Here is a 27,259-nt window from a genome sequence, read left to right as displayed (position 1 = left end):
TACAGTAATGTAAATTCTTTATAGTGTAAATATTAAAGTTTGCCAGGTACTACAAATTGTATAAATAATTTACATTATTAAGGTTTTCCCATAAATAGGGTATGAAATTTGTCATTTAATAACCAAGTAAATAAAAACTTTCAGAATCAACAGCTCATTAATTTGCTTTACTAGTACAATATTGTATTTAGAAAAATTTTGTAGTTATTGGACAATAATGAAGCTTTGTAACTCATAATTTTGTTTATTTGGGATGAATCTTACCTACTGTTAAAGATGTACAGTACCTATATCTCTGCACCAGCAGGCAAGTTGGCATTCAAATGAAGATTGCTTGGGTGACTAAGATGACTGTCTAGTACACCTGTTCACCATCAGGTGTGTTTTGAGTGATTTTAACTCTTGTGAGAATTCTCCTTGCCACAGTGGCAGGAGGTTACGGTATTTTGATGTACCATCTGATTTTATGGTACATTTGTTATTCTGCAAGTGTTCTTTAGGATGGCTTCCACAGGCAGCAAAGACAAGAATGTCAGGTTCTGTAGAAATGATTACTGTGTCAGCAGGATGTTTAATTTTGAATTAGACAGACACACTGTTTTTGCTGGCTGCAGGGGTCTCAAGTGTGATCTTGAGAATAAATGTTAAGAATGTAGGGATTACAGTAGCTGATCGACAGTATGCTCAAGTTCCATAGACTAAGAAAAGAAGGGAAGCAGATAGATTAAGAAAGCAGGTACTGTACATGAATCTGCCTTTTCTTCTTCTCAAGTGCCTTTGCCCTCATTTGTCTCTACTCAGTCTCTGGTTCTTTCCTCCACTACTCATTTAGGTAGACTGGAGACAACTTTAGCTCTGCCTTCCATTCCCCTTTCAGTTCAGCAAAAGCTTATTGAGAAGTTAGAGCAGGATGCAAACCTTATTTGGGGCCAATTAAAGACTTGATGAAATTCATGTTAGGGAACTGTTCTGTGTCCCTCCCATAATGTGTGATCTTTTTCACGTTTACCTTTGAGAAATAAGGTGTCAGTGCCCTACTACAGTTGGAAGTCGACTTCCAGGGAACTGGGCCAGTTATCTCGGCGATGTGGTTCTACACCTTCTGTCACCTTCCTCTCGTTTAACATGCTCCGATACCCATTTAGTGCAGTTGCCAAAGGATTATTCTGGTAAACGTAAATCTTCTCACTAAATTCCGTCACCTTCATCAGAATCTAGTAAATGATGACGATCGCACTGCGAGGACTAATGGTGTAAGTATAGACACTACTGTATTATAAAAAATGTCTGTAGTGAGTTGTTATAATTGTGATGTTATGTTACCTAAGTTCATTGTTGAACCAATCCCTTCTTTTTCTCATTCTAAATTCTGTCTGCGATTCCTCTTTCTCCTCGAAATACACCTACAGTATTCAATCTTTAAATCCTGTTTTTTCAGCTATCAGCAAGTCTCTTCCTCCTGCCTCTGTTAATGTTTCCTTTTCCAGTTCTGTCACTGTTATGGAATCTCCAGTTGTCTGAAAGGTAGATGTGGTTGTGGCTGCTTTATTATTCAAGGATTCACCTTCTGAGAGAGGTACAGTATTAAGTCAGTTGGGACTGTTCATGTGAGGCAGGGGTGTCAGGTGTTGCTGGTTCTTCTCTTCCCCCTTCTCTGTTTTCTTTGGTGCCTGGTGGCATTCGTCTTCTCTCGCTCAGCTGCCTTAGTTGACTCAGGTGAGCTGCAGCATTATGCATTTTCCTCAGTTTCCCCTTCAGTAGAGCCAGAGGTTCATTTTGAGGAGTTGGCTTATGCCACCCTATCTCGTTTTCTGGCAGAAGAGGAGTTGGAAGTGGAGGAGCCTCCTCTCTGTATTTCAGAGCTTGCTGGAATGTTACACCCCACTTTTATCTACATTTAGTGAAGAAATGAGGTCCACTAGAGACTAAGTCTTTGTTATCTTCAAGCATTTTGGCTCCCATTAAATCACTAAAGAAACCCAAAGTTTTTTCTTCGATTAGAGCATGTTTCATTGAGATTTCTGGGACTCTGGCACACAAGGCTTCTTTTATGAATGCCATCACTTGTCTTTCTTATTCTATGAAGTCTCAGAGAGCCTCTTCCTATGATTTGAGTGCTATTACTGGCGTTTAAGTCTTCGGTAGATGATTCAGATTTTTTTTGCCTGTCTCAGTCCTTTGAAGAGACATGCTCATGAGACTGGCAAGGTGCTTCAGACAAATGCTAAGCAGAGTCTCTTAAGCATTACAGTACTGGAGTTTTATTGTGCACCTAACTTTCACTCATTACAGTTGCCGCTCCTTTGCGCCAACTTAGGAGTTTGTGGTGCCAGCTGTTAATGAAGTGTGTGAGGAGTCTTTAAAGTTTTTGACTTGCATAGACAAGGCTATTTCAGATGCTGTAGGTGAATGCTTCAAATGCTTATACAGTACTAACTCGGAGAGAACAGTTATGCTCCCACCTTTCATCTAAAATTTCTCCTTCTCAGAAGATGGCCACTGTTTTGGTTTCTCCTTTGGATTACCTTCTCAACCAGACCCTTTTTAAGGAGATAAGGGAGGATATTTTGGTACAGGAAAATCGAGAATTTCTCAGGAATTTCTCAAATCAGGAGTGAGAAGGTCTGCTCCTTCTCTTCCTTTGGGACCCTCCAGTTAAAAGTCATCCCTCTTCCTCACAGGACTCTTTATCAACTTTCGTCGATCCGCATCAATTCGGTAAGAGTAAAGCTACTCACTTTCTACAAAGAAATGAAATTTTCAGCTATCAGATTCAGGTAGGAGGCTGACTTCTCGTCTTCTGTCACATTGGAGAGGCTTAAAAGCAGAACTTTGGGTGGTGGAGGTGCTGAAGGAGGGCAATGAAATTACTTTTCTGGTTTTCCCTCCACTAGTGTTGCCTCCTATAGCCTTTCATTTGTATCTTCACCAGCAGGAGATGTATCTCGTTCTTCAGAAAGAGGTTGTATTGTTGTTAGAGAAGAATGCAATATACAGGTGTTGGTAAATTCCCTGGGTTTTTACAACTGACTTTTTCTGGTGCCAAAAGCATCTGGAGGTTGGCGCCCAGTGCTTGACATGTCAAGACTGACAGCTTTACTCATCTGTCCCCATTCTCAATGGAATCATCAAGCACGGTTCTAGTAGCTGTCCAGAAGAATGACTGGATGATACTGGTGGACAAGCAAGATGCATATTTCCACATGCCAGTAAATCCTCAGTCATACAAGTTCCTTCAATTTGTATTTGCAGGGAAGGTACCTGTTCAAGGCACTTTGTTTGGACCTGTGGTCAGTGCCTCAAGTATTCACAAGAATTTTGGCACCCATAGGGGGGAAGGTGTCACCTTTTAGGAACAAGAATTCTCCTCTACTAAGACGACTAGCTAATGCTAGACAACTCTTTAGACAGGATTCTGAAGGTCAAGGATCTTTTCCTCATCTGGCTCAATCACTGGGCATAATAATCAATTTTCAAAAGTCTCCCTGACTCCCAGTTCCTCGTTGGACGAGTTGGTAGAGTTCTCAACTAGCACTCTGCTAGGCCAGAGTTCAAATTTATTTCTGGTGATAGAAATTCATTTCTCGCTATAATGTGGTTCGGATTCCACAATAAGCTGTAGGTCCCGTTGCTAGGTAAGCAATTGGTTCTTAGCCATGTAAAATAAGTCTAATCCTTTGGGCCAGCCCTAGGAGAGCTGTTAATCAGCTCAGTGGTCTGGTTAAACTAAGTATACTTAACTTTTTTTTTTCCCCTGACTCCCACTCAGTCTATTCTCTATCTGGGGATAAGGATAGACTCCCACAATTTTCAGAATTTTCTGTTGGAGAGAAGAATACTGTAGGTGATTTCTAACCTCTTCTTGGAGAATTTTAGCCCTTGAGGAAGTTTCCTGATAGGCAATGGCTTTCTCTGTTGGGACACATGGCCTCTAGCCAATTTAGTTAATTTTGATAGAGATTTGGGACAGGAAGTCTCTTCCAGACTTTTATATAATCTTGGTTCCAATAAACTTTTGAAAGATGTCAGCATGGTTTATCACTATGAGCAGTGAACCCAGACCTCAACTTGTTTTCACATGGATCTCTGAGAGGTTGGGAGCATGTCGGGTGACTTAAAGGTGTTAGGAATGTGGTTGTCAGAAGAAAAAAATTTGCATATAAAGAGTTGCAATTTGGTTTTTGCCCCTCACTACCTTAGTCTGCTAGTAGTATTGGATAAAGTATTTTCCTGAACCAAGAGCAATCTTGTAGGCTCTTTCTTTTTTAAACCCCAGTTTTTTTATTTTATGGGGAGCATGAAGGTACATGTTGTATAGGAGCATACCTTTGTATCATTAGGTATTCCTTTTTAGTTGACTGCCATTTCGGGGGTATTCAAACCAGGCACAGGGTCCCTTCATGCTGCTTCTGTTCATACTATCTGAAGCTGAAGTGGTTTTCTCCACAAGGCTGCTCTTTGCTAAGTACACATGAGGGCCTTGCTCCGTGAATGGAATCCACCTTCTGTCAGCAGTAATATCCAGGAAGGATTCCAGATCAAGTAAGAATGTTTTGGGTATCATGCAAGAAACTATCAGTTTGCTTGGCTGAGTAGATTTTATCTAGTTGCACTACCCATCATACTATTCTCAACATGGGAATTGGCTATCTTTAACAGTAGGTAAGATTCATCCCAAATAATATAAATTTTCATAATAAAATTTAATATTTGGATACTTGCCTACTGCTGAAGTAGACCCCACCCAGCCTCTCCACAACTAGTGGGCTGTCAGTAAGAATTCTGATATGAGCTAAAACATCCAAAACAAACCTGGTGGAGAACAGTATGTACCCAAATAATTAAATTTTATGAAAATTTATATACTTATTTTATCATCTTTCTAGTTAAAAAAGGGAACTTCAGGTTCCTCATGAGTCAGAGTAGAAATTCCTCTTTTAAGAAATACACTAGTAAAGAACCCCCTCCCCATAGGGAAATAGTGCCATCAGTGCACCTCACTTTGTGCACTCTAGGCATTACTAAAAGTTGTTTGCTGTGTTCCCTCAGGCCCTAGATGTCCCCTCCATTTTGCTTCCCTTCTTCAGTCTTGCTGTCTAACCATTCCAGCTCCCTCTTTTCACTGTCTGAAGCAGTGAATGGCTAAAAATGCCGAGTGCTTGACTTGTTAACCAAAAATTCCAAAAATTGATTAGTTAATTAAATAAAACATGTTTTGATGTAGGAAAAACCAATTTTTGGCAGCTGCTATTCATCCTCAAAGGAGTTACTCTCTCATGGTCCTCCCAGGACTCCATAAGACAGACTAACCAATAACAAAGAATTCTCTTATGGTCGGTCTCACCCAGAATAGTGCTTGTTGGCACTATTATCTCCTGTTCTACAACGATTACCTAGGCTCTACGTCATACACACGCAGATGTGGCAACAGTTTGATTTGGCCTCTTTCATTACACACCAGGTCTATGCAAGATATACTGTATAATGTTCACCCAAGTCCCATGCCTTTTTGTCAAGGAAAGTCACCAAAAGCAGGTTTTTCATATGTGAAAACCTGCTTTTGATAGCGTAGCCATTTTTCATCCCCAGAGGAGCTTACAAAAGAAATTGGCAGGTGACGAAATGGCCTAGCTCCTTAGGCAGTCCTCATTTATTGGTGGGGGTTCTGTTCTGGGGGTGTGATGTTAACCGAAAATCGGCGATTTTTGGGCTTAACGGTGCCGAAAAGTGCCGATTTTCTGTTATCTGCGCCTCTGTTAGGTATGTATTGGCACCAATACCCAATTATCGGCACTGATAAGCAGAAATTGGTGATTTTCGGCACCGAAAATTGCCGATTTTCGTCGCTAGATAAGCGCCATAAAACTGGATCGCCATTAACCGAGCCTGCCATTAACTGGGGACTGCCTGTAAATAAATCCCAACAACCCAGATTAATTATTGGTCCAAGGTATAGTCACAGGTTATTAAAGATTTTCTTTATTCCGGATACCCATGGGGTTTGTCAACAAGAACAGGAAACAACACATGAACCAATAAATGTATTATTCTTGTGGTTCGAAGGTGGTTTACCTAATTTATGTTGGGTCTGGCTGCAGGGTTATTTGTCTTCCCCAGCAACATCTCAGCATGACTCTCATGGCAATAGTGTTTCATGAATTTTTTATCAAGGTAAAGTCAGGTGGTCGTTGGTTTTCTTTATTCCGGATACCTATTTGGGTCTGGCAATAAAGAACAGGAAACACACGAACCTATAAGTGTATTATCCCTTGTGGTTCTACTGTGACTTACCAAATTATGTTGGGTCTGGCTGCAGGATTACTGCACCTTCACCAGTTCAGGAATACTGTTTATAATAACCACTCCATACACTCGAAGACTTCTTCGAACGAAACTTTTCCGAAGATAGTTAACGAAATACAGTACTCACCTTTTGGATGTTATGCAACCTTTTGGATCTTATGCAACTTAGGAAAGGGGTAAGGGTCTGCCTTTTTAATGAGGGCCACTAAAATCATTCTCAGCCCATGTAGAGAGGGTGGTTTGTTTGTGCTAAGGTGTATGAAAAATAGGACCATCTGGGATGTTTGCTGTGACATCTAGGTAAACCTTAAGTGCTTGAACCAGGAACAATATTCTATATCAAATACTGAGTTTCTTTATCAGAAAAGGGGATTTTCTCTTTAAAATTGTCTTCATTCTTGGCCAGGAATGATAAGCCAGGAGACAACAGCAAAAGATAATTAGGTGTATGAGTGGTGAAATGTTGTCCTTGTCTTAGAGAGCCCAGTACACTAATCCAAGCTCCTGATGCCAAAATAGTAAGAAGACTGCTGTTTGCAGCATATGGGTTGTAGTTGTATTGGACCCATGAAATGAGGGGATAACAGGAGTCTAAGAACCTTATTCAGGGACCAGGTAATGGGAAACCTTCCACGAGTTGACCTTTGCAGTGTAAAAGACAGGAGAATGGAATTAACAATTTCTATATTAGAATAAATTCCAAACCATAAGGCAAGGATTCCACCAATGCTGCCTTGTATGCCATGATTGCTGAAATAGCAAGGTCCCTGACCTCAAAAGATAATAAAATGTAAAACTGTTTTAAGAGATTTCAACTGTGCTCTTAGTGTGGGGGTAATCTAACCACATTTCCCATACAGACTGGTATGCTGGATTGATGAAGTCCATAGTTTTTGCATTAGGTGCTTAGTAATATTAGGCAAATAATCTTCACAGTAGACTAGATTTCAAATTCCATGTGAAAGTCACGGCTCAGAAAGGATATGTAGACAACTTTCCCTCTTTCTGTCTGGGATAAGACAACAGACAGCACTGGAATCTATTCTTTTGCCTGTTGAAGAATTAAGGAACCAATGACCATTTGGCTAATTCAGGGCTACTAGGCAAGCAGTTCTGTTAAAATGAAAGCTAGTACTGTAGATTGTTCAAAACTTTCGAAATCTGGGATAAATTAGGAAAAAGGTATATCATCCTATATTTGTACTACTAGTAGATTGTTCAAAGCTTTCAAAATCTGGGGCAAAGAAGGAAAAAGGTATATCAACCTACAATTGTTCCAGTCTTGAAGCCAAGTTCAGAGACACATCAACTGGAAGTTGATGGTTCTTGCATGTGGCAAACCAGTCCACTTCCAGATTGTGGAAGCATGTTAGCAATTACTGGCTTGAGAGGAGCTCAGCATGAGTCTGGCTTCTTTATATAAGACATCGCTGTCATATAGTCCAGGACGAGCAAAATGTTAGTCCCTTTTGGAGGTTTCAATTTTCTGAGATGGAAAGACAGCCAATAGCCCCAGAAGCTGGTATGACACTCCCTGCGAGCAGGTGACAATCTTCCCCCTAACTGACAATCCTCCCAACTTGTGGAGGAAGCATTCATATGTATCACTCATACAAATGGTGGAGTCAGGTCAGCCTGTTTGCCCCCTTCCAGGTCCATGGACAGAGTATCTTCCCAATCTCAGATGAAGGTGATCACAAAGCCTTTTTATGACATGTGAGAGTCAGACTGTTAAATCCTACAGTCACAGTCTCAGGATTACGTAGATCTACCGTGGACCCAAACTGTAACAGGCCCAGACGTCATTCCAGTTTTCATCTGGAAAAGCTAGGCTGTGCAAGGAATCTTGTAAGTTTTTCTGTATTCTGGTTTGAGTGCTTCAGGAAGAGACAGCTGGCCACAAAGAGTAACCCAACAAAGTTCCAGCTTCAGAGAAAGTCTGCTGGATGTAAAGTGGGATTTGTTCCTGTTAAGAAACCTTTTGACTGAAGTCTGTCAACTACCACTTGCAGGTTTCATCAGTGCACTTCTCTGGTGGCTCCTCAGATTAGCCAATCATCTGGGTAGGCCAACAGTTAAAATCCTTCATTCCTGAGTTCCCATAAAATAGGTACAGTATATATAAAAATATATGCAAACAGTATGTTTGTTCAGATTTGACGGGTCAAGGATCACCTTTCGTTTGGAGCAGTGCTTCTTGGGGACGCTGAAGAGTGGTGGGAAATAAAGCCATCTTTCTCTATGGTCCCTTTTTAAAGGGGGGTCTGGTTTTTTGAAAAAACTACTTAGAGGGGGGGGAGGGTGAGACTATCTCCCTAGCCCATTGTGAAATACTGTATACTGTACTGTGTCCCCCAAGGGGAGGACTTCACTGCATGTTATGCTGTATGGGACTCCAGCTCTTCCCTTACTTGTAATACTCAGCCCAGGAGTTGATTTTTCTTTCCCCTGGTAGGAGTGTCTTGTTTACTTTGAAAGGGGTGCTGATGTTGTTGTCCTTTCTTCTCTCGTCAGAGGGGTCCTTTGGTAGTTACTGTAAGCTTGTATGGCTCTGATTCTCACCAAGCTTTCTTAGGCTAAGGAAGAGGAAACTCTCAAGGACATTGTTTCCCAGATATCCCCTTTTTCAAGATCAGTATGTGTTGTGCAATTCTGTTGTCAGGCTCATGCAGTGAGTTGTCTGACAACACTCTTCAAAAAGGATCCCAACAGATAGGGGAAGAAAGCAATAGGGAGGTTACATTGGGGAGCAAAATGTTGGAGCCCAGCAATGCTTCCTTTCAAGCCTTAATGTGACACTCCAGAAAGTCGTAGAGTGCTCCCAATAGGGTCCACATAAGTGTTTTGGTTACTGCAGTGACCATTGTTCTGGAAGACACTGGCTTGCTCTTTAATTAGGTGGAGGATAGCATAGAATTCATCCGTGGCTGTCCTGAGATTTTTCTCTTAGGGGGGGTCCCAAATTGCTGGGTAGCCATGTCCAGGAGCTTTTTTTTCTCATAAGGGAGGAAAAATGTTGCTCATTCCTATCAGATACTGGGATGGTGGAAACAAATGGCTTTACTTCTGTCATAAACTCTCGTTACCCAGTCATCACAAAATTCTGAAATTCCATCTTCACATGACTGATTGTTTCAAAAGTCAAGAGACAGAAGGCTGATGCCTCTCAGAGAGGTTATTGGTTCCGTAATAAATTGTTGTTGTACTATATTTTCCAATAAACTGGAGAAAAGTTGCTTCTATGGCTTTTATTAACACGGTTGCTTCTATTTGGCTTTCACTGCTATATTAATAAGCAGGATAACCGTCTCCTTCAGCAGTTTCTGAATTCCTACTGAAGGAGGGAGCAAGCACCATTCAGTATTGGGAAAGGCCACTCTGTCCCAAAATTCTTTATGTTCAACCTCAACCAGTTTTCCTTTCATTAATAAGGTATTTTCCATTTTGTGAAAGGATGCACATTGTGGTGTCTCACCAAGGGTTATCAATATCATTCTCAAGGGCAGATATTGGTACCTGTACTACATTCTGATTTGAGGTTTATTGTCCGACCTGGTCTCAACTGTTACCAATTGGGAGTGAGTAGGCTGTCTCTTATTATCTATTCTGATTTCAACGGGTGATCTCGACAACTGATTCATCTTTTTTTGGGCTTAGGTTTTTTATTACCATGTTCCCATGACCTAAGATTTTTGGTGAGAATCTTATCTCTGCCTGGGCAGACTGTGCAGTCCCAGTCCTCTAGTTTAAGGGATGAGAAATTTTTACATATCACACCAGATTCCATATCCAGGGTCTCTTGGGAATCATTAATAGCATCTCTATGCTCAGTAGCAAGTGAGTCCTCCAAGGAGTTACACTCTCCAGGGGTCATCCTTGATACTAGTCATGATTTCCCCCCAGAATTCTGAAGTACAAACTGGCAGTATAGAAAGTACAGTAAGCAGAATTTTCCTATCAGGGAAGCCTGCGTGAACTTATGAGCCAAGGCAGTCGTATCACCACTGTCTGGCAGTACAGAATGTACAGCAAGCTGAATTTCCAGTTAGGCAAGCCTTCATGAACTGATGAGCCAAGGCAGTTGTATCATCACTGCCAGGTAGTATAAAAAGTACAGCAAACAGAATTTTCCTATCAGGGAAGCCTGCATAAACTGGTTGAACCAAGACAGTCGTATCACCATTGCCTGGCAGCATAGAAGTCCAGGATATATCACTGCCCCCTAGAAGGTACAGACACTTCAGATGGGGTTGGGTGGATGCTATCAGGGTCCCCTCAGTACATGACTGGTGCATGGGAAAGGCAAGATTCTCATTTGAGGTATCTGTCTCATGTAAAGCAGAAGACTGTTCGCTAGATCTTATGGATTTAGAAGGGAAATTTCAGTGGCTATATTCACTTCATGTCAGGTATCAGTGACCTCTCTCCCAAGGAGAGACTCTTCATATCTCCGTAGGAGGAGTTAAAGTGGAAGTTCCTAGAATCCACTGCTTTTGGAGTATTGGCCCAAATGTGGGTTCTGCTCAGAGAGAGATGGAAACACACTGCCATAGTTCTGTCAGAACGTGTACAGTAAGTCTCCTTCTGTTTTAATAAAAGCTTCCTAGTGTTAGCTACCAATATCACTGTATAGGCCGCAAACACTTCAAATTAACCCAAGCCTACATGGCCACAAGTACATGACCATAGTATGATGTAAGGAAACATGATCAGTGGGTCAGGGTTGAAAGCTTTGCTGCTGACTTCATCATATTTTTTGAGACTGTAGTCTCTTTCTGTTTCTTGTTATATCTTTTGCTTGAAGCTGATATTCAGACTGCAGATATGTAATATCTAGTGAATGTATGGTGATTTATCGACACGGAAGAAGTACTAGAAATACTAGAACTTGTAAGCAAATATAAAGCTAGTTATATTTTGGATTATATCTGCTTAATTTCTAAATGTTTGGCATAAAAATAAATCATACCATTTTATGCATCCTTAAGTTTTTCTAGGCAGCAATGTCAGCAAGACAGGCGTTAGCCAAACCGGAATAAAACAAAATGAAAACAAAAAATAAGACAGTGCAAAAAGAGACAAGAGGATGAAAGCAAGTTCCAAAGATTAGGAGTAAAAGAAAAGAAAGTCATTCAACCAAACAGTCTGAGGGCCACAAATCACCATAAAATGAACATGAAAGAGGTTACTGGATGGAGTCTACATGGTCACTGTAATGGAGGGACCCTCTTTGAGCTAATAAAAACAATAGCTGAAGCCCTTATTTGCTAAGGCTAAGTCCACAGTTCACACCAAGACTCGTATTTACTTGAGCACCTTAGCATAATTGAAGGCTGTTATTGTGCAAAGGCATAAGTTGGCATAAGTCTGGTTTAATTTATACCAACAAACTATCAGTGATGAAATAGTACATATATAAACGTGACTAAGAAGCCACTTTGTGGCAGAGAGAAAGAGGGCATAAGGAAGGTTTGGAGATGGTCATTGCTCAGACAAATCAAGTCCTATCAAGAAGGGAGACAAAAGGTCAAGTATCCCTGATGAGAGATAAATACAGTATTCAAAATAGGAGCAAAAGGCTGACATGATTTTAATAACTGTAATGAATAGAGGAATTTAGAATTTTGGCATTGTACTTGAGAAGCAGACAGTTATTTTTGAACTATGTGATCTTTTCTTGACAATGTTTCACCTAAACACCCAAAAGTGATGTACGGTGAGTTCAGCAAATTAAATGATCGTATGAATGAAGTGTTTTGCATGTTCACAAGCTGGAGAAGAGTTGTACTTAGTATGCAAGAATCATGGTTCTCCCTGCCTCCTTCCTTACTACTCAGCCAGCAGTTTAATGTCTTCCTGTTCACCTTATCATGTTTGTCTAACAACTGGATGGAAAACTTCACTTTCATGAACACTCATGACCACGACTTATGATCTTCAAAGCACCACAGAAATCTTTAAAATATTATGTTAAGTCCCCCACACCATGGTCCCCTCTTTTTAAAATTCTGTCACAATTACGAGTACAGTACTAAGATTCAGTTACTGGTAAAATATCATCCAGTTGCCAGTAAAGGTTGGCCTGGAAACCCTTCATTGTTTATCCAGACCTTGTAAATTTCTGAAAATAAGAAATGGAGTGGTACTCCCTGTTCTGAAACTTCAATGCTTCTCAAAAGCTTTTTCATTAAGTAAAAAAAAAAAAAAAAAAAAAAAAAAATCAAGGGACCCCAGACAATGATCTAGACCCCTCAAGTAGACATCCCGTGGTTTTCAAGTTCACCAATTTCTTTACCCCTGCACCACCAAATTATCATAGAAAATTGCTAATATGTTTGTTACAAAAACACTTGTGTATGTTTTATACCAGAACCTCAGAGGGAGAGTGTATATTGTAAAGAGAACAATACCATGAATGTTTTCTGCTTTGTGGTATATGAAAGGTAATTCATTATAACATAAGGATTCTTGATGGTCTTTTCTATTCCTCTTGAGTAAGATAGGCATAGCAATAATGCTTTTGGTACCATTTTCTGTCGGAGCATCTTTTTTTTTTTCAAAAAAAGAATAAAAAAGTTCACAAGCACACAAGCACACAGTACATTACTTCTCATTATTTTCTTAGTTGGTGTTTTTGCATACTGTTCCTGTTATACAGTATTCTTTTCTTTGTATTCAGATAGCAGATCCTATCAGTGCTCCAGATGCCATTCTTTTGACTAGTGTCTTAGTGGTACAGTAGATGATATGCTTTTGAATTTTTACTGGTATAATAAAGCAGGGTACCTCTGTTTATGTTACTTTCCCTCCTGAGACTGGCAAAAAGATACCACAAACTGAGATTCTTTACTCCAATACCTGTATTTGCCTGAGAGAGGGGGCACCCCTGAAAGTAGGTTTACAAAATAAACCATCAAAATAAGTACTTACTGAAACTACAAACAAAATTTATAACACTGTGGAGGTTAGTAAAGAGTAACATCAGCTCATACTTGAAAAAGAAATAATTCTATCAAATATCCTCAATGAGGAGTTGTAAAAACAAAGCAAGCGACTATACAGGAATGTGTTGCCGTAATTAAGACCATTATAAATGTTAGGCCAGCAGGTCACTTGAACCATGACACTGGTCATAACATGTAAAAGTATTACCAGTTCAAATATTGGAATTCCTGGAGTCATATCAATTTTACTTCTGTGGTACTATATATCTGTAGAAATATACTTTTCCTCTCTTACTATATGTTGACCTGGAATTCCAAACTTTTTCTGGTCAATACATGAAAATATTCCAGTTTACAACATTTTCATAAATTACCATTAAGTTTTTTGTAAACTGACACTTGAGTTCTCAACAATGACATGAAGAAAATTTGTTCTGCTGAATAGATAGTGTTCTTAGATTATAATACAACTAAACCTTTAACAATAAAGGTAAAACATTAGTTAACACAGTTTTCAGTTAAATGCACCTATTTTATAGCAAAGTCTAGTATTTAAAATGAAGAGAAGTCTCTCAAAACGTCTCATTCTAATTCCCCTCTTAAACTTATTCTAAATGTTTGTGCTTAGACTATACAAAATCTAGTGCAAAGGACAACTTTGAATCTTGTCTATGACAAGACAAGAACTTTCATGCATAGGCTATACTGTACCTGATGTATTGTACCTTTTGAGTTACCAATAAAATTCAATATTTCATTAACATACAGCTTAGCTCCATATTATAAACACAGTTCATAAAACATAATGCACCGATTACACATGCCATTTGCCTGCATGGATTCTTTTTTGAGTAATTTACTTACATTACCTTGATTTCTTGTGAATATGCTGTAACAGAAACTTTGCTTACATCATAAAAAACACTCAAGTTTTCAAATGAGTTATTTGTATTTACCTAAAGGAAAGACAGAAATTCAGTCCAAGTACTGTAGTAGTATAAGTGAAATTTGCTTTGTCAGTTTTACCTGCTCAACAATAATTTTCGGGATATTTAGTTTACAAGCATCATCTTGGACTTCAGGTTGTCTTGTAGAATCTGTAGGTTCACCAGCTACTTTCACTTCCTTTGTTTTCTTGGAGGATGGGGAAATTTTTCTTTGGGAACCCTGATAAGGATGTAACAAAACGTGGGAGTCTATTTGGTCACAGTTGCTAAGAAAATACATTTAGGAAAAGATAATTATTTTTGTTGTTTAATAATTCATAATGGCTGACTACTTCATGGCATCCTTTAATTCTATTTTTCTTATTCTAAGTATAAAATTATTATTTGCTTATCAGTCTGGTTCTTAATTAATAGTAACATTCCTTGTGAATTATATAAGAGCAGTACAGCATTTATGGGTTGATTGCTATTGCAAAGTGTTTCTATTGTTAACATAAGTGTTCATTCACAGTACAACAAATAACTAAGTATGGGGCATGATCAGTGCGATTAAACTCTCTGGGTTCTTTGATTACCAAATAAGAGGGAAATGTTTTACATAATAAACAAGGCAGTCTGGTAGTAATCATACTGAATTCTTGAGCTCCACCATTTTGAACTAATAACAAGAACACTACCCTTTACCAGATCCTTATGTTAAGCTTTCTTTGCTGAAACCAATTTGGAATTAAGAAAATCTTCAATTTCAAATGTGCTCCTGCTAGAAGTAACTATGTATAGCTAAATATAAAAAGTATCCTCTGTAAAAATTTACTCTTACTCCCCTCCCAACCATAAAAAAATGAGTGAGGCTTTATATCTCGCTTCATCCCAAGAAAAACACTCAAAATTCCAACTAATGACAAACATTGGTTTGAAGATTCATGTACATAAACATACCATGATAAACCAAAAAAGTATCCTCTGTAAAAATTTACGCTTACTCCCCTCCCAACCATAAAAAAATGAGTGAGGCTTTATATCTCACTTCATCCCAAGAAAAACACTCAAAATTCCAACTAATGACAAACATTGGTTTGAAGATTCATGTACATAAACATACCATGATAAACCAAATTCACTTTTTGGAGTTAAAATCACACACCATTGAATTACCAGAATTTTGACATACATAAGTCAAAAGAGTGCTAATAGATTTTACAGATATTCTGAGAGAAGGTATAAAATTTATTTGAAAAACCACAATTACTGTTATTCTTTGGCTGATGATGGGCCAGATGATGGAAATCCACTTAAAAAGACAGTACTGAGCTATTTCACTGCCTTGTGAACATACTTCCTTTATATGTTTCATCCTGAGCCAATTTTAATAAAATTCTGTTTTTGTTTGAAGAACATAAAAAATATCTTTAACCCTAGCAGTTGAGGTGAAAGTTGTATGGGATTCATTCTCTCAAATTTTACATTTTAAACGTGTGCTTTTTAACTCATTGAGATTCTAATGGCATCATCTGTAGAAAAAAATTACCAATAAACATTCTGATGCCTGGTGGCAATGGAATGATGTGTGGAGAGTTTTGGGATGGTTTCACTCATACAGGTAGTAATTTATATATCACTAACAAGGAAAAATCATGCTCTCCCACAGTGCAAAAAGAATTTAAACATTTTTTCAATATTTATAAAATGTAATTTCTTTAATTGGCTAACTAATCACATTATTCTTACTTTAAAGTTTTGCTTTTTTTTATTAGATTTACAAATTGGAAAGTCCAATTATTTGGCTTCAGAAAGGGACAAAAATCAGTACTATAACTTGAAAAATAAATTTAGAGTAAGCCATAAAAGAAAACTATTTGGAACTCTTACGAAGCAGCCAGAAGTGTATTTTACCAGACAACTTTTGAACCCCTCCCCCATTTCTCAAAGGATAAATATAAAAAATGTTCAATATGCATAGGTGTATCCTTCAGTGCCAAATGGAATTGGTCATTAAAATTGGTAAAAAGGTAACCCGTGGTTAAGGGGGTGGGAGAGGGGGAAATACTCCCCACTCATGCAATGACACTAGCCCTTTTCCTTTGGGGTATTTGAAGGTAGTCTAAATATATAAAAGATTGGTTTTTTATACCTATGAAAATGGCAGTCAACCAGAGGCAACAAGCCCCGTGGCTATGTTAGGGGAAGAGGAGGTAGAGGCTCCAGAGGGGGGAAGCAAACACAGGACCGATGACATACATCCTGTGGGTGGGAGGCTGTACCATTTTCGGCTCGGTGGACCTTCTGTCCCTGGGCTCAGAGTATAGTTTCAAGGGCCTAGGTTGGAGTTGGATCGACAATCCCCTCCACCAGTCAAGTTTTATCAGGCTACTACCAAGGATCTCGAGGACTTTGTGGAAGATCTTCTACAGAAACAGGCTATAAGGAAAGTGAGGACTCTGAAGTTCCAAGGCAGGCTCTTCAGTGTTCCCAAGAAGGGTTCCGACAAACGGAGAGTAATTCTGGACTTGTCCCGTCTGAATTCCTACATTCGTTGCGACAAGTTTCGGATGCTTACTGTCTCCCAAGTTCGGACCCTACTGCCCCGTGGAGCCGTAACCACCTCTCTAGATCTTTCCGACGCCTATTATCACGTCCCGGTTGCGAGAAGGTTCTCCCCTTTCTGAGGTTCAGGCTCGGAAGGCAGGCACATTCCTTCAAGGTGATGCCTTTCGGCCTCAACATAGCCCCAAGGATTTTTACAAGTTGACGGACACGGTCGCACAACAACTCCGGTCTCAAGGGATCACGCTGGCGCGTATCTAGACGACTGGATCATCTGGGCATCCAGCGTCGAGGAATGCCGGAGGGTTACATCCGTGGTGGTCGACTTTCTAGAATCTTTGGGCTTTAGAGGTAAACAGGAGAAGTCCCGCCTGGTTCCGAGCAGTTGTTTTCAATGGCTAGGAATCCAGTGGGATCTGAATTCTCACAAGCTCTCTTCCTCCTCCCAAGAGGAAAGAGATAGCCAGAGCAACCAGTTAGTTTCTCAAGTCCAAACGAGCCTCTCGTCGGGCCCAAGAAAGAGTTTTGGGCTCCCTTCAGTTCGCTTCAGTGACAGATCTGTTGCTGAAGGTAAAACTGAAAGATATCAACAGAGTGTGGCGGAGTCGAGCAAATATCAGCCTCAGAGACAAGGTGTCTCTGATTCCTCCCATCTTGAAAAAGAGACTCTGGCCTTGGTCGACTGTCAAGAGCCTGTCCAAGTCAGTCCCCTGCAGTTTCCTCCTCCGGCATTGGTTATCCACACAGACGCCTCCCTAAGCGGGCGGGGAGGATATTCTCAACACCAAGAAGTGCAGGGGACTTGGTCCCCCATGTTCCGCCAGTTCCATATAAACGTTCTGGAGGCCATGGCGGTCTTCCTTACTTTGAAGAAGCTTCTTCCTCCCAAAGAAGATTCATATAAGGCTGGTTCTGGACAGCGCCACGGTAGTCCACTGCATAAACAGGGGAGGTTCAAAATCGAGCCGGATCAACCAGGTAATGATTGCACTTTTCTCCTTGGCGTGCAAGAACAAGTGGCACCTGCCTGCCACTCATCTTGCAGGGGTCCGAACGTCGTAGCGGATTCTCTATCAAGGACAACTCCTCGAGTCGGAGTGGTCCCTAGACAGGGCCTCGTTCAATTGGATCTGCAACCAAGTTCCGGGCCTGGAGGTAGATTTGTTCGCAACCAAGCTCAACAACAAGCTTCCTCATTATGTAGCTCCCAACCTGGACCTTCAAGCTCTTTTCACGGACGCAGTGTCATTGGATTGGAACAGGTGGAAGAAGATTTATCTGTCCCCTCCAGTAAACTTGTTGTTAAAGGTCCTTCACAAACTCAGGACATTCAAGGGTCAAGTAGCTCTAGTGGCTCCCTACTGGCCAAAGAGCAGCTGGTTTCCACTTCTGCTGGAACTGAAACTTCGCCACATCCAAATCCCCAGTCCAAAACTAACACAAGTAGTACAAACTCAGACTGTGTCAGCTTCCTCAAAAATTCAAAATGCCCTGGCTTTGTGGACTTTATGAAATTTATGGGCTCAAAGGGATGCTAACGTTGATCCTGTCAATACCATGTTCTTGGAATCAGATAAGCGGGTCTCCACTCTTCGGCAGTACGACTCAGCAATTAAGAAGCTAGCACTCTTTTTGAAAGAATCTGAGGCTACAGTAATGACCATAAATTTGGCAATCTTCTTTTTAGATCACTATTTGAGAAGGGTTTAGCCTCTAGTACTGTTACTACAGTCAAGTCGGCTTTACGAAAAGTATTTTTGTATGGTTTCAAAATTGACCTCACAGATCCTTACTTTTCTTCCATCCCTAAGGCCTGTGCACGACTGGGACCAGTAATCCGTCCACATACGGTTTCCTGGTTTTTGAATGACGTGTTGAAGTTAGCCTCAGATATCGATAATCAGTCTTGCCCCTACCTTTCCTTATTGAGGAAAACGTTGTTCTTAGTCAGCCTAGCTTTGGGTGCTAGAATTTCAGAGTTGTCTGCACTCTCTAGGGAGCCCAACCATGTCGACTTCCTTCCATCAGGGGAGGTTTTGCTGATTCCTCACCCTAAATTCCTGGCCAAAAATGAAGATCCGCAGAATAGGTGGTCGCCTTGGAAAATTCTCCCCCTTCCTCAAGACCTGTCCCTGTGTCCAGTTCATACTTTGAGGGCTTATTTAGACAGGTCCTCTCACATCTCATCTGGGCCTCTCTTTATCAGGGAAGGGGGCGGTAATATCTCTATGTCTGCTATTAGACAACAAATCCTTTACTTTATCAAGCAGGCTAATCCTGACTCAGTCCCAAGAGTTCATGATATTAGAGCTGTGGCCACCTCCATTAACTACTTCCATTACATGAATTTCACGGATCTTACCAAATACACTGGTTGGAAGTCACCCTTGGTTTTCAAACGTCACTATTTGAAAGCCTTAGAAGCTCTTAAATTCTCAGCAGTCGCGGCAGGGAACGTTGTCCCTCCCTCTGGTTCCCTTTCTGATTCCTGGTCAATTCTTCCTCCACTGCCTCAGTTATCCCCTTACAGTCATTTCAGTCAGGCATGCCTTGACTTTCTCACCTGACCGTGTTATCTGTATATTTGTCTAATTAACACATTTATGTTATAATGTTTTCAATTTTGTATAGTTATTTTAAGTATATTTTTTATATTGTCATGTTAATTTTAAGCTCCCATCAGTTTCATTTGTACATTATTGTTATTATTGCTAGCAATTAAATATTTTTTGGTGGACCTTTGGTCTTCTGTTCCCCTTACATTTTGTTATCTCTTGCAGTTTAAGAATGATATTTATTTCTCTGTTAATTTTTCACCGGCTGACACGGGACCCGATCCAGAAAAGGGATTTTGACAAAGGAAAAATCTATTTCTGGAGAGGGGACCGTGTCACCCGGTGACCCACCTCGGTCATGTGTCGTGTCCCCCCCATAGTAAACATCATTCTGGTGGGGTGATGCTTTCATGGAATGCGGCTAGCGGTGATTTGTGTACTGTCCACGAGTGGTGCATGGGTTTGTAACGGCACCTCTCTGTGGGACTTTTGACTTTGGGATCTCTATAGGATAAGGTTCCGTGTTTTTATAGTTCACCCTTTTCCATACACGACTCCATCTAATGGAGCTCACTCTGGGGTAGTAACTCCAGCATTTCATTTAGCTTTCTGGTATCTAGCAATGGAATTACCTAGAAATAAGTGCTGAATGGACTTTTTCACCGGGTGACACGGTCCCATCTCCAGAAATAGATTTTTCCTTTGTCAAAATCCCTTTTTAAAATTTATTATTTGTTCCTAGGGAAATGCAAAACATCATCTTTTATATAAGAGACTTACTCATTAGGTGTGAGGTAATCCCTGTCAGCTGATTGGAGTTGAATACCACTCAAATATTATACTTCCAGTTGGGCACCAGTTGGGCATACAAGCAGAGGATGTCATGACTCCTGTAACCTCCTGCCAGTCTGGTGTAAAGGTTTACCAGAGCAGTAGGGCGTGGGGTCAGAGTACCTTGCATACAGGAGGATACTCAAAGTAAAAACATTGGAGAATCATAAAATCCCTCATAAGGGAATTAAGACAAAAGGTGGCTATTTCTGTTCAAAAGGTACAGTACCTGTCTCTAGCTGACATAGCTATTCTTCAGCCTAGATGCTGATCCAGAATAGAATCAGGAGTCCAGCAACTCTGTATTCATCGCCCTGGCTTATACTAAGCCAAAGTACTCTTGTCCAGGAGCAGCTGGGTGCCAACACAACTTGTGAACAACCACCAAAGGTCCCAAGAAATGGCTAGGGACCTGTGGGCAATGTCCCTCTGGTAGAATAAGGAAAGGATGTCTACACTCTAGACACCTGGCCTCAATGCCCACAAGTACCACAAAGTTTATCTGAAAAGGTAAAGGCTAGTCCTACGCCCTGACCTTGTGCATCCTCAAGAGTACAGTGGGTGAGATCCTCCTCAGAGGTTTCATAAACTCACCAGGTACCTTACAAAGTCAGAGAAGGAAGGATGTTCCTTCCATGCTAGTGTAAGATGAAGAAAAAGGAGTGACACTCCAATCAAGAGCTTGGTTCTTTAAGATGTATCTTAAGGTTTGCAGAGGTGTAAGAAAACATCCTGTCAGGAACCACCAACTGAAGCCTGTGGGAGGGGTTCAATAAAACACTTTAATTTCCCATCAGGGACTAAGTCCTGAGAGTCAGCTTTGCACTCAGGACAGAAGAAGGAAGAGAGAGAGAAACCCCATCCCTCCAAGAGAGGCAGGTTGCAAGAAAAAACTTTGCAAACAGACCATCTTGAGAGAGAGAGAGCTCTTGAACAGGGCTCCACCAAAAGGGCTAATAAGGCATTGGGCTAGGCTGCAAAGGACAGGTTTACATTTCAGCCAAGAGAACACTGCTATCATGGAGGGAAAAAAAGAAAAAAAAACCCTTAAATGACTTTTCAAGCATTTATAAATCCAGCAAGTGGAGAAATCCATGATGGGTAGGAATGAGGAAATTATACTTCCTTCCCACCCCTGGTTCGAGTCTTACTTACCATTCATGCAAGAGTCCATAGGCCATGAAAGTTGTTTCCATTGTAGAAGGAGCCATGATCAGTACCACTAAGCATCCTACATTGTTGTAGGGAAGTTGTCTGCTGGATTGCTGGGTAACAGGAACTCTCTGATCTGCAGATCAGAAAGTTAATCTGATCCAAAACACCAAAAGTAGAAAGCAACCACAGCTTTGCCTTATGAGTGGCTCTTCAAGAACTCCGTTAAGTAAGGTTCACTACAGGATGGCAGTGGGTACTGCCTCAAGAAAAGAGGCAAGGCTCCTCACATGGGTGGGTGTTTGCCATTCTCTGCTTAAACCATCTGTACCATCCTTCTAGAGAGTTTGTTGTCCATGGAAGACCTTGTGTGGTTCTTTCTACTGTATTCCACATACTCAGTTCAAATTTTGGTCTTCGTCACCTTCCAGGATATATAACACCAATCCATGTCACTTCTGAGTAGCCAAGAACCTCAGAAGTTCATCAGTTTCATCATCTAGTGATGCAACAAATTCATTGAAGCTTTCAGCAATATCACGATCTGGCACAAATGCTAAAGCTTAAACAGATATGACAGACAGTACATTCTTGCATCATTGTACCAAGCATGTAGTCTAAGTCCTTGTATTTTTCTCCAGAAGCACTGCCCAAAATAGAAAAAAGTATCCATAAATGTTTGTGTTTGGGAAATGTGGAGTGAAGCTATCAAAAGCTGCCTTTTCATAGTAGTGACTGAAACAGGATTAAGATCTGGTCTCATTTGCTTGAGGGTGCTAAAAATCAAGTCATAAGTTGCCTGGGTTTTGTTCCTGGCGATGCAGTATATACGGAGGGAATTGTATGGTTCTCATCCAGCATAACATGCACTATATATAACTAAAAGCCAAATGGCGCAAAGTCAAAAGTTTCATCGCACAGCTAGTGGTCTTTGAATTGTCAAAGGACGATGTGTTTGACTGAGCCAGGTGGAGGAAAGCTGTCAGAAACATCGACTTCACATAGAAGTGGGAAAAGATGCAGAGAAAGAAGACAGTGTGAATGTAAGAGCCCGACGCTCTCTCTTCCAAACACGTGTGTGTTCGTCAATCGTCATCATCGGAGTTGACAGGACAAAACAGGAGCGTCTCGTTTTCTTTCTCTACTGGAACGCGATTTCAACCATACAATATTTCCGTCTGTTCTCCTTAAGCATTGTTGTCTTAATGTATGTACAATCACCACTACTTGCATTGCCATGCAAGCATTCTAATCATGTACTCATAATGTTCCAACGAATCTTCTGTATCAAACTGTATGTGTTTCTGTTTGTGAAGACGCCAAATGTCTCTCCTTTTCACATTTATTATGCTACTGCATTGTATCCATTAATCTGTCATGAATCTCAAGCAATTGGCCATATGTAGAATTTCCTGGCCTTTCCATTGATATATGTTTCATCACTGTATGTTAATCGTGTCTCAATATCGCCATCTGTTTGTCTGCCGACAAACAGAGATGCCCGAGCCTGTACCTCTGTTTTTACCTGTCTGTGTGTAGACGCTACATTACCGCTCGCACGCGTCAATAACATCGAAGGTTCTGTACATTTATCTCAGTAAAGAACAACCAATAAACCAGTTAACACCCAGCCAGTATGTCGCTCATACACCAGTCCTTACATGAACATAGTTCCCAATTGTGCTTGACCTACGAGCCATGGTGTTTACTAAAGGCCAGTATTTCCTTTGTAGTATTTTATAATCAAACTAAATGGCTTTTTGATATTGATTGTTCCCCAGTTATCCTTAATATTGGAGTCCTCATCAATGTTAAAGGAATACATTCATGTAGATATACTTCCAACGGGTATTACTCCACCAGCAGTGATGTCACAGGTGTTGAAAAAATTGCTGTGACATTTGTATTTTTCCTAAAGTGAGCTTTGCCAAACATTTTAAAATCTTAGAGATAATGCTTTTATATATTTTTGTTATGATAATTCCAATAATTATTGATTTTATTTATGTACCAACTAACATAGCCCATAGGCTACATAACCTTCACCTAGTGCTTGGGAATAGACTGGTTAATCAAAGGTTATGAAATATGTAGAAATATACAGTATCCATTTAATTTTGTCGTGAGTTTAGAAGCATTTGTGAAATCCTTTCAAGCAATGTTATTACAGTAATTGTGAATTAATATTTTAGTACATTGCTACTATTTTATGAATACTGTATGACCCATTGATCATGTTTTCTTACATCATACCACAGACATGTACTTGTGGCCATGTATGCTTGGGTTAATTTGAAGTGTGTCTGCAGCCTATAGTGTGATATAGGTAGCTAACACCAAGTTGTTTATATTAAACACTCGTTCCTTTCCTCACTGGTGGACTGCTGTTATGCAGGGCCTACACATTACCTATGCCACAGCGAATTGCTCAGTCTACTTTTCGCCTGTGGAAATGGCTATAACTACCTGCCATGAGCCAACCTCTGAAGGAATAAAGGAGAATTTGGTTAGTTGCTTGACATGTGTGAAATATGCCACATGTTTTTGGCAGCAAGTTTAAGTGACGAAAGAGCTAATTTTTTAAGCTGTCTCTATGAGTTTTAGGTTTCTATAGTATTGAAGGAGACTACTTTATATCACTCTGTCAGAACTATGGCAGTGTGCTTCCATCCTCTTCCGAGCAGAATCTACATTTGGGCCAATCCTCCAAAAGTAGTGGATCCTAGGAACTTCAACTCCTTCAATGGAGACGAAGAGTCTTTCCTTGGGAGGGAGGTCACTGATACCTGACAAAGTGAATATAGCCACAGAAATTTCCCTTCTGAATCCATAAGATCTAGGGAATAGTCTAATGCTTTATATGAGACAAATACTTCAAATGAGAATCTTGCCTTTCCCATGCAGCAATCATGTATGGAAGGGACCCTGATAGGGTCTGCCCAACCCCGTCTGAAGTGTCTGTACCTTCTAGAGGGTAGTGATTTATCCGGGACTTTTATTCTGCTAGGCAGTATAGAAGTCCACTCTAACCTCCAAGAAGGAAGTGTTTATCAGAAATATATCCAAGGTCATTGCAGCATAACCAGCAATTGTTTTTGATAACTATAAAAAAATTTTGTTGACCAAAAATTTATGATTTACTCACAAAATTAATTGTCTACTAGGTGTGAGGTCAGACACTCTAAAGCACTGGTACTTGGGTCAGACTCTTGTGGTTTTCTGGATCTAAGGACAATGATCAGCCTCCAAATTGATGGGGCATCATTTTATAGACTTCTTTGGCTTTAAAAATGTCTCATTATCATCATGGTTATAGTTCAGCTTTTTCCCTCTGTGGGGTTAGAAATGAAATACTGTAGTTCTCACACTCATCTGTGTCCCTTGTTAGTAAAACTAGAAAATGTAAAAAAAATTACATGGTCATTTCTTCCATGCAGGAAACAGTAATATTAAGAGCAATTATTTTTTTAATACAACATAGATTTTTGTAAGATAAATCCTTGCTATGCTGAAACAACTGTTTGGCATTAATAGTAAGATAATCACAGGCTGAGTGACTCTTTCACTTGTAGAGCTGAAGTTTGGTTGGCCACTAGGCAGACGTGCTTTGTGGCAACAAAGGGAACTTCCTAGGTCTTTTGTTTCCAACTCACAATCTTCCATTTTACCATAACGATTACCTAACAATTATGATAGCTGATCAGTTCCTAACGGCAGCGCTTTTAAATTGCGCACGATCGTACTACAATTGCCGATTACTGGTGTCGCCATCTACCGCCATTCCGCTCGGTAGTCCCAAGGATCACATACTGGCTGTTCCTGCCATTCACGGGTAAACACCTGCGATCGCATGCTCTTCAGACGTGCTACGTATTTTCATCGTTTTTCACTTGATTTCGGTTTAGTACAATACTGCAATTGTTGTTTGACTAGAATCATGTCTGATTCAGGATCGTCAGTTAGGTTTTGCGCCAGTGGTTGTAATGCTAGGCTTAAAATTAAGAGTTGTTACGACCCCCACACCGTGTGTGTAGATTGTAGAGGGGGATCGGCTTCTTCTAGGGAGTCGCCGTGCATCGAATGTAATTGCTGGTCAGACCAGCAGTGGAGGGTCTTTCTTTCTCATCAAGAAAAACTTGCTAAGGATAGAGTTAGGAAGGCAGCTCATCGGGCTAAAGCTACGTCGGACACCGAGAAAGTTAGCCTAGAGGGGAGTAGCTTAGATGCAGGTCCGTCGGCAACGGCAGACTTTCCGGCGGCTACCGCAGGCTTTGGGGCTTCTGCTTCTGTCTCAGCTTCTGCTCATTCTGTTTCTGCTTCCCCTGCTCCTAGTTCTCCTTCTTCTTCTATTGAACCTATTATGCCAGCTTCCCGCCCTGTTTCACCTAGTACCGTTGCCCGTCTCGAGTCAAGGTTCGAGAAGAAGTTTGAATTTCTTTGTAGTACTATGCTTGAGTTGGGTAATTCTGTGAAGACTTTAATGGAGAAGTCTAATGTGCCTAGTGCTAGTGTTGTGCCATCTGAGAGTTCGGTTGCTTGTCCCAGCAGGTCTCCTAGATGAAGGTCACTGTCCCGTTCCCCTGCACCAGGGAGAAGACATACTGGACGTCGCAGGGAGCCTCTTGGGGTTTGCCCACAAGCAATTGTTCCCTCCGTCGAGTCTACAGTGCTTCAGCAGAGCCTGACGGACCACCATGGAAAAGGTGTGTCATTCCATGTACCGGAATCTTCCGAGTTGGGAGATTCTCCTCTCGACGGTGCAAATGGCGCTCATCGACTTCCAGACCATTGAAAAGGTCGTGGAAGTCGGACTATTTGTCCCCTCCTCCATTGAAAAGGCCGAGGGATGCAGTGGGTGTGCCTCTGGCGCCAGGTGCGCATGACTTATCGTCCAGTTCGTCAGACGATTCAACCTTACATCAACCACCAGTTAAGAAATGGACTTACACGCTTTCGTCTCTTCCACCTCCCCCAGCTCTCAAGACGTCGGCTGCATCCTGTGCCCCTCCGGCTTCGCGGGCACCTTCTGCTCAGTGGGAGGGTGCTGCTGCCTCCCCTCCAATGGATCTCCGAGTGTCGCCTCTCGCGCCCCTAGCGCCAATCGTTCCTCCTTCAGGAATTCTACCGTGTCCTCGGTCTTCCACTTCGGACGATGTCTTGGGTCCTCTTAGGAGGCAATTAGATGATATTGTTTCCTTATTTAAGGGAGTGCAACCAGCAACCTGCCTACCACGCCTGTTCAACCAGCAACCCCATCGCCTGCCGCTTCTGTGCCTGCTGTACCTGGTTTGTCCCCGGTTTTGTCGGAAGAGGAAGTCCCAGAAGAGGAATCTACTTTTATTCGGCATATACTAAACTGCTTAGGTGTCTGTGGACCACTTATCCCGACTGCTTCGTCGCTCCTTCACCTAAGCCTCCATGTCCATTTTTCGTATGGGAAGACCGAGGCCTGATCCGATCGTTCCCAAACTGTCCTTATCGAAGGTGATCACGGCTCCCTTCATAAGCCTCGATGTGTGGTTGGCTGCCAAGAGAGATTCGGGAAAAGCAAATTTCACATTTTCTCCTTCCAAGTTGCAGAGTAAGAGATACCAATTCTACGTTACTGGGGAAGCTCCGTCCCTGGGAGTTTCTGCCTCCTCCCAGGGGGACTTCTCTAGTTTAGTGGACGCCAATAGAAGATCAGCTTTTTCATTGGCTAAAGTTTTCTTCTCCTCCTCGGAAATGGATCATCTCGTCAAGAACCTCTTCAAGGTGCTAGAGATCCTCAGTCTTTTAGACTGAACTGTGGGTGTCTTAGCATGCAAGATTGAGAACTGCCCTGACATCCCAGAGGACGTGACGTCGAAACTTGTGAGTTTCTTGTCTTGTGGAGACAAGTCTGTGAGGGACACAGCGGACAAGTTAGTCTCCCTTTACACCTTAGGAGTCCTCAAGTAGAGGGAACTCTGGTGCTAGTTCGTTACCAAAGGGGTCACCACCA

At 41.1% G+C, this 27,259-nt stretch overlaps 1 protein-coding gene across 13 annotated transcripts in view; it reads right to left on the bottom strand.

Moving 5' to 3' along the window:
• The window catches only part of Arms (Ankyrin repeat-rich membrane spanning), a 761,760-nt gene that overhangs the window by 39,343 nt on the left and 695,158 nt on the right, over positions 1 to 27,259 (bottom strand). For 8 of the 13 annotated variants that reach the window (XM_067103937.1, XM_067103936.1, XM_067103934.1 and 5 more), the window contains one exon: positions 14,274 to 14,414. The exons of the other annotated variants lie outside the window; for them this stretch is intronic. In XM_067103937.1, the coding sequence (XP_066960038.1) occupies positions 14,274 to 14,414 (141 nt within the window). The remainder of the gene's footprint in view (positions 1 to 14,273; positions 14,415 to 27,259) is intronic. 13 annotated transcript variants of the gene reach the window in all.

This window comes from Macrobrachium rosenbergii, chromosome 5 (assembly GCF_040412425.1).
Source record: "Macrobrachium rosenbergii isolate ZJJX-2024 chromosome 5, ASM4041242v1, whole genome shotgun sequence".
Classification (NCBI taxonomy): Eukaryota; Metazoa; Arthropoda; class Malacostraca; order Decapoda; family Palaemonidae; genus Macrobrachium; species Macrobrachium rosenbergii.
The sequence above is the reverse complement of the archived record's forward strand: the minus strand, read 5'-3'. Positions and strand labels throughout refer to the sequence as shown.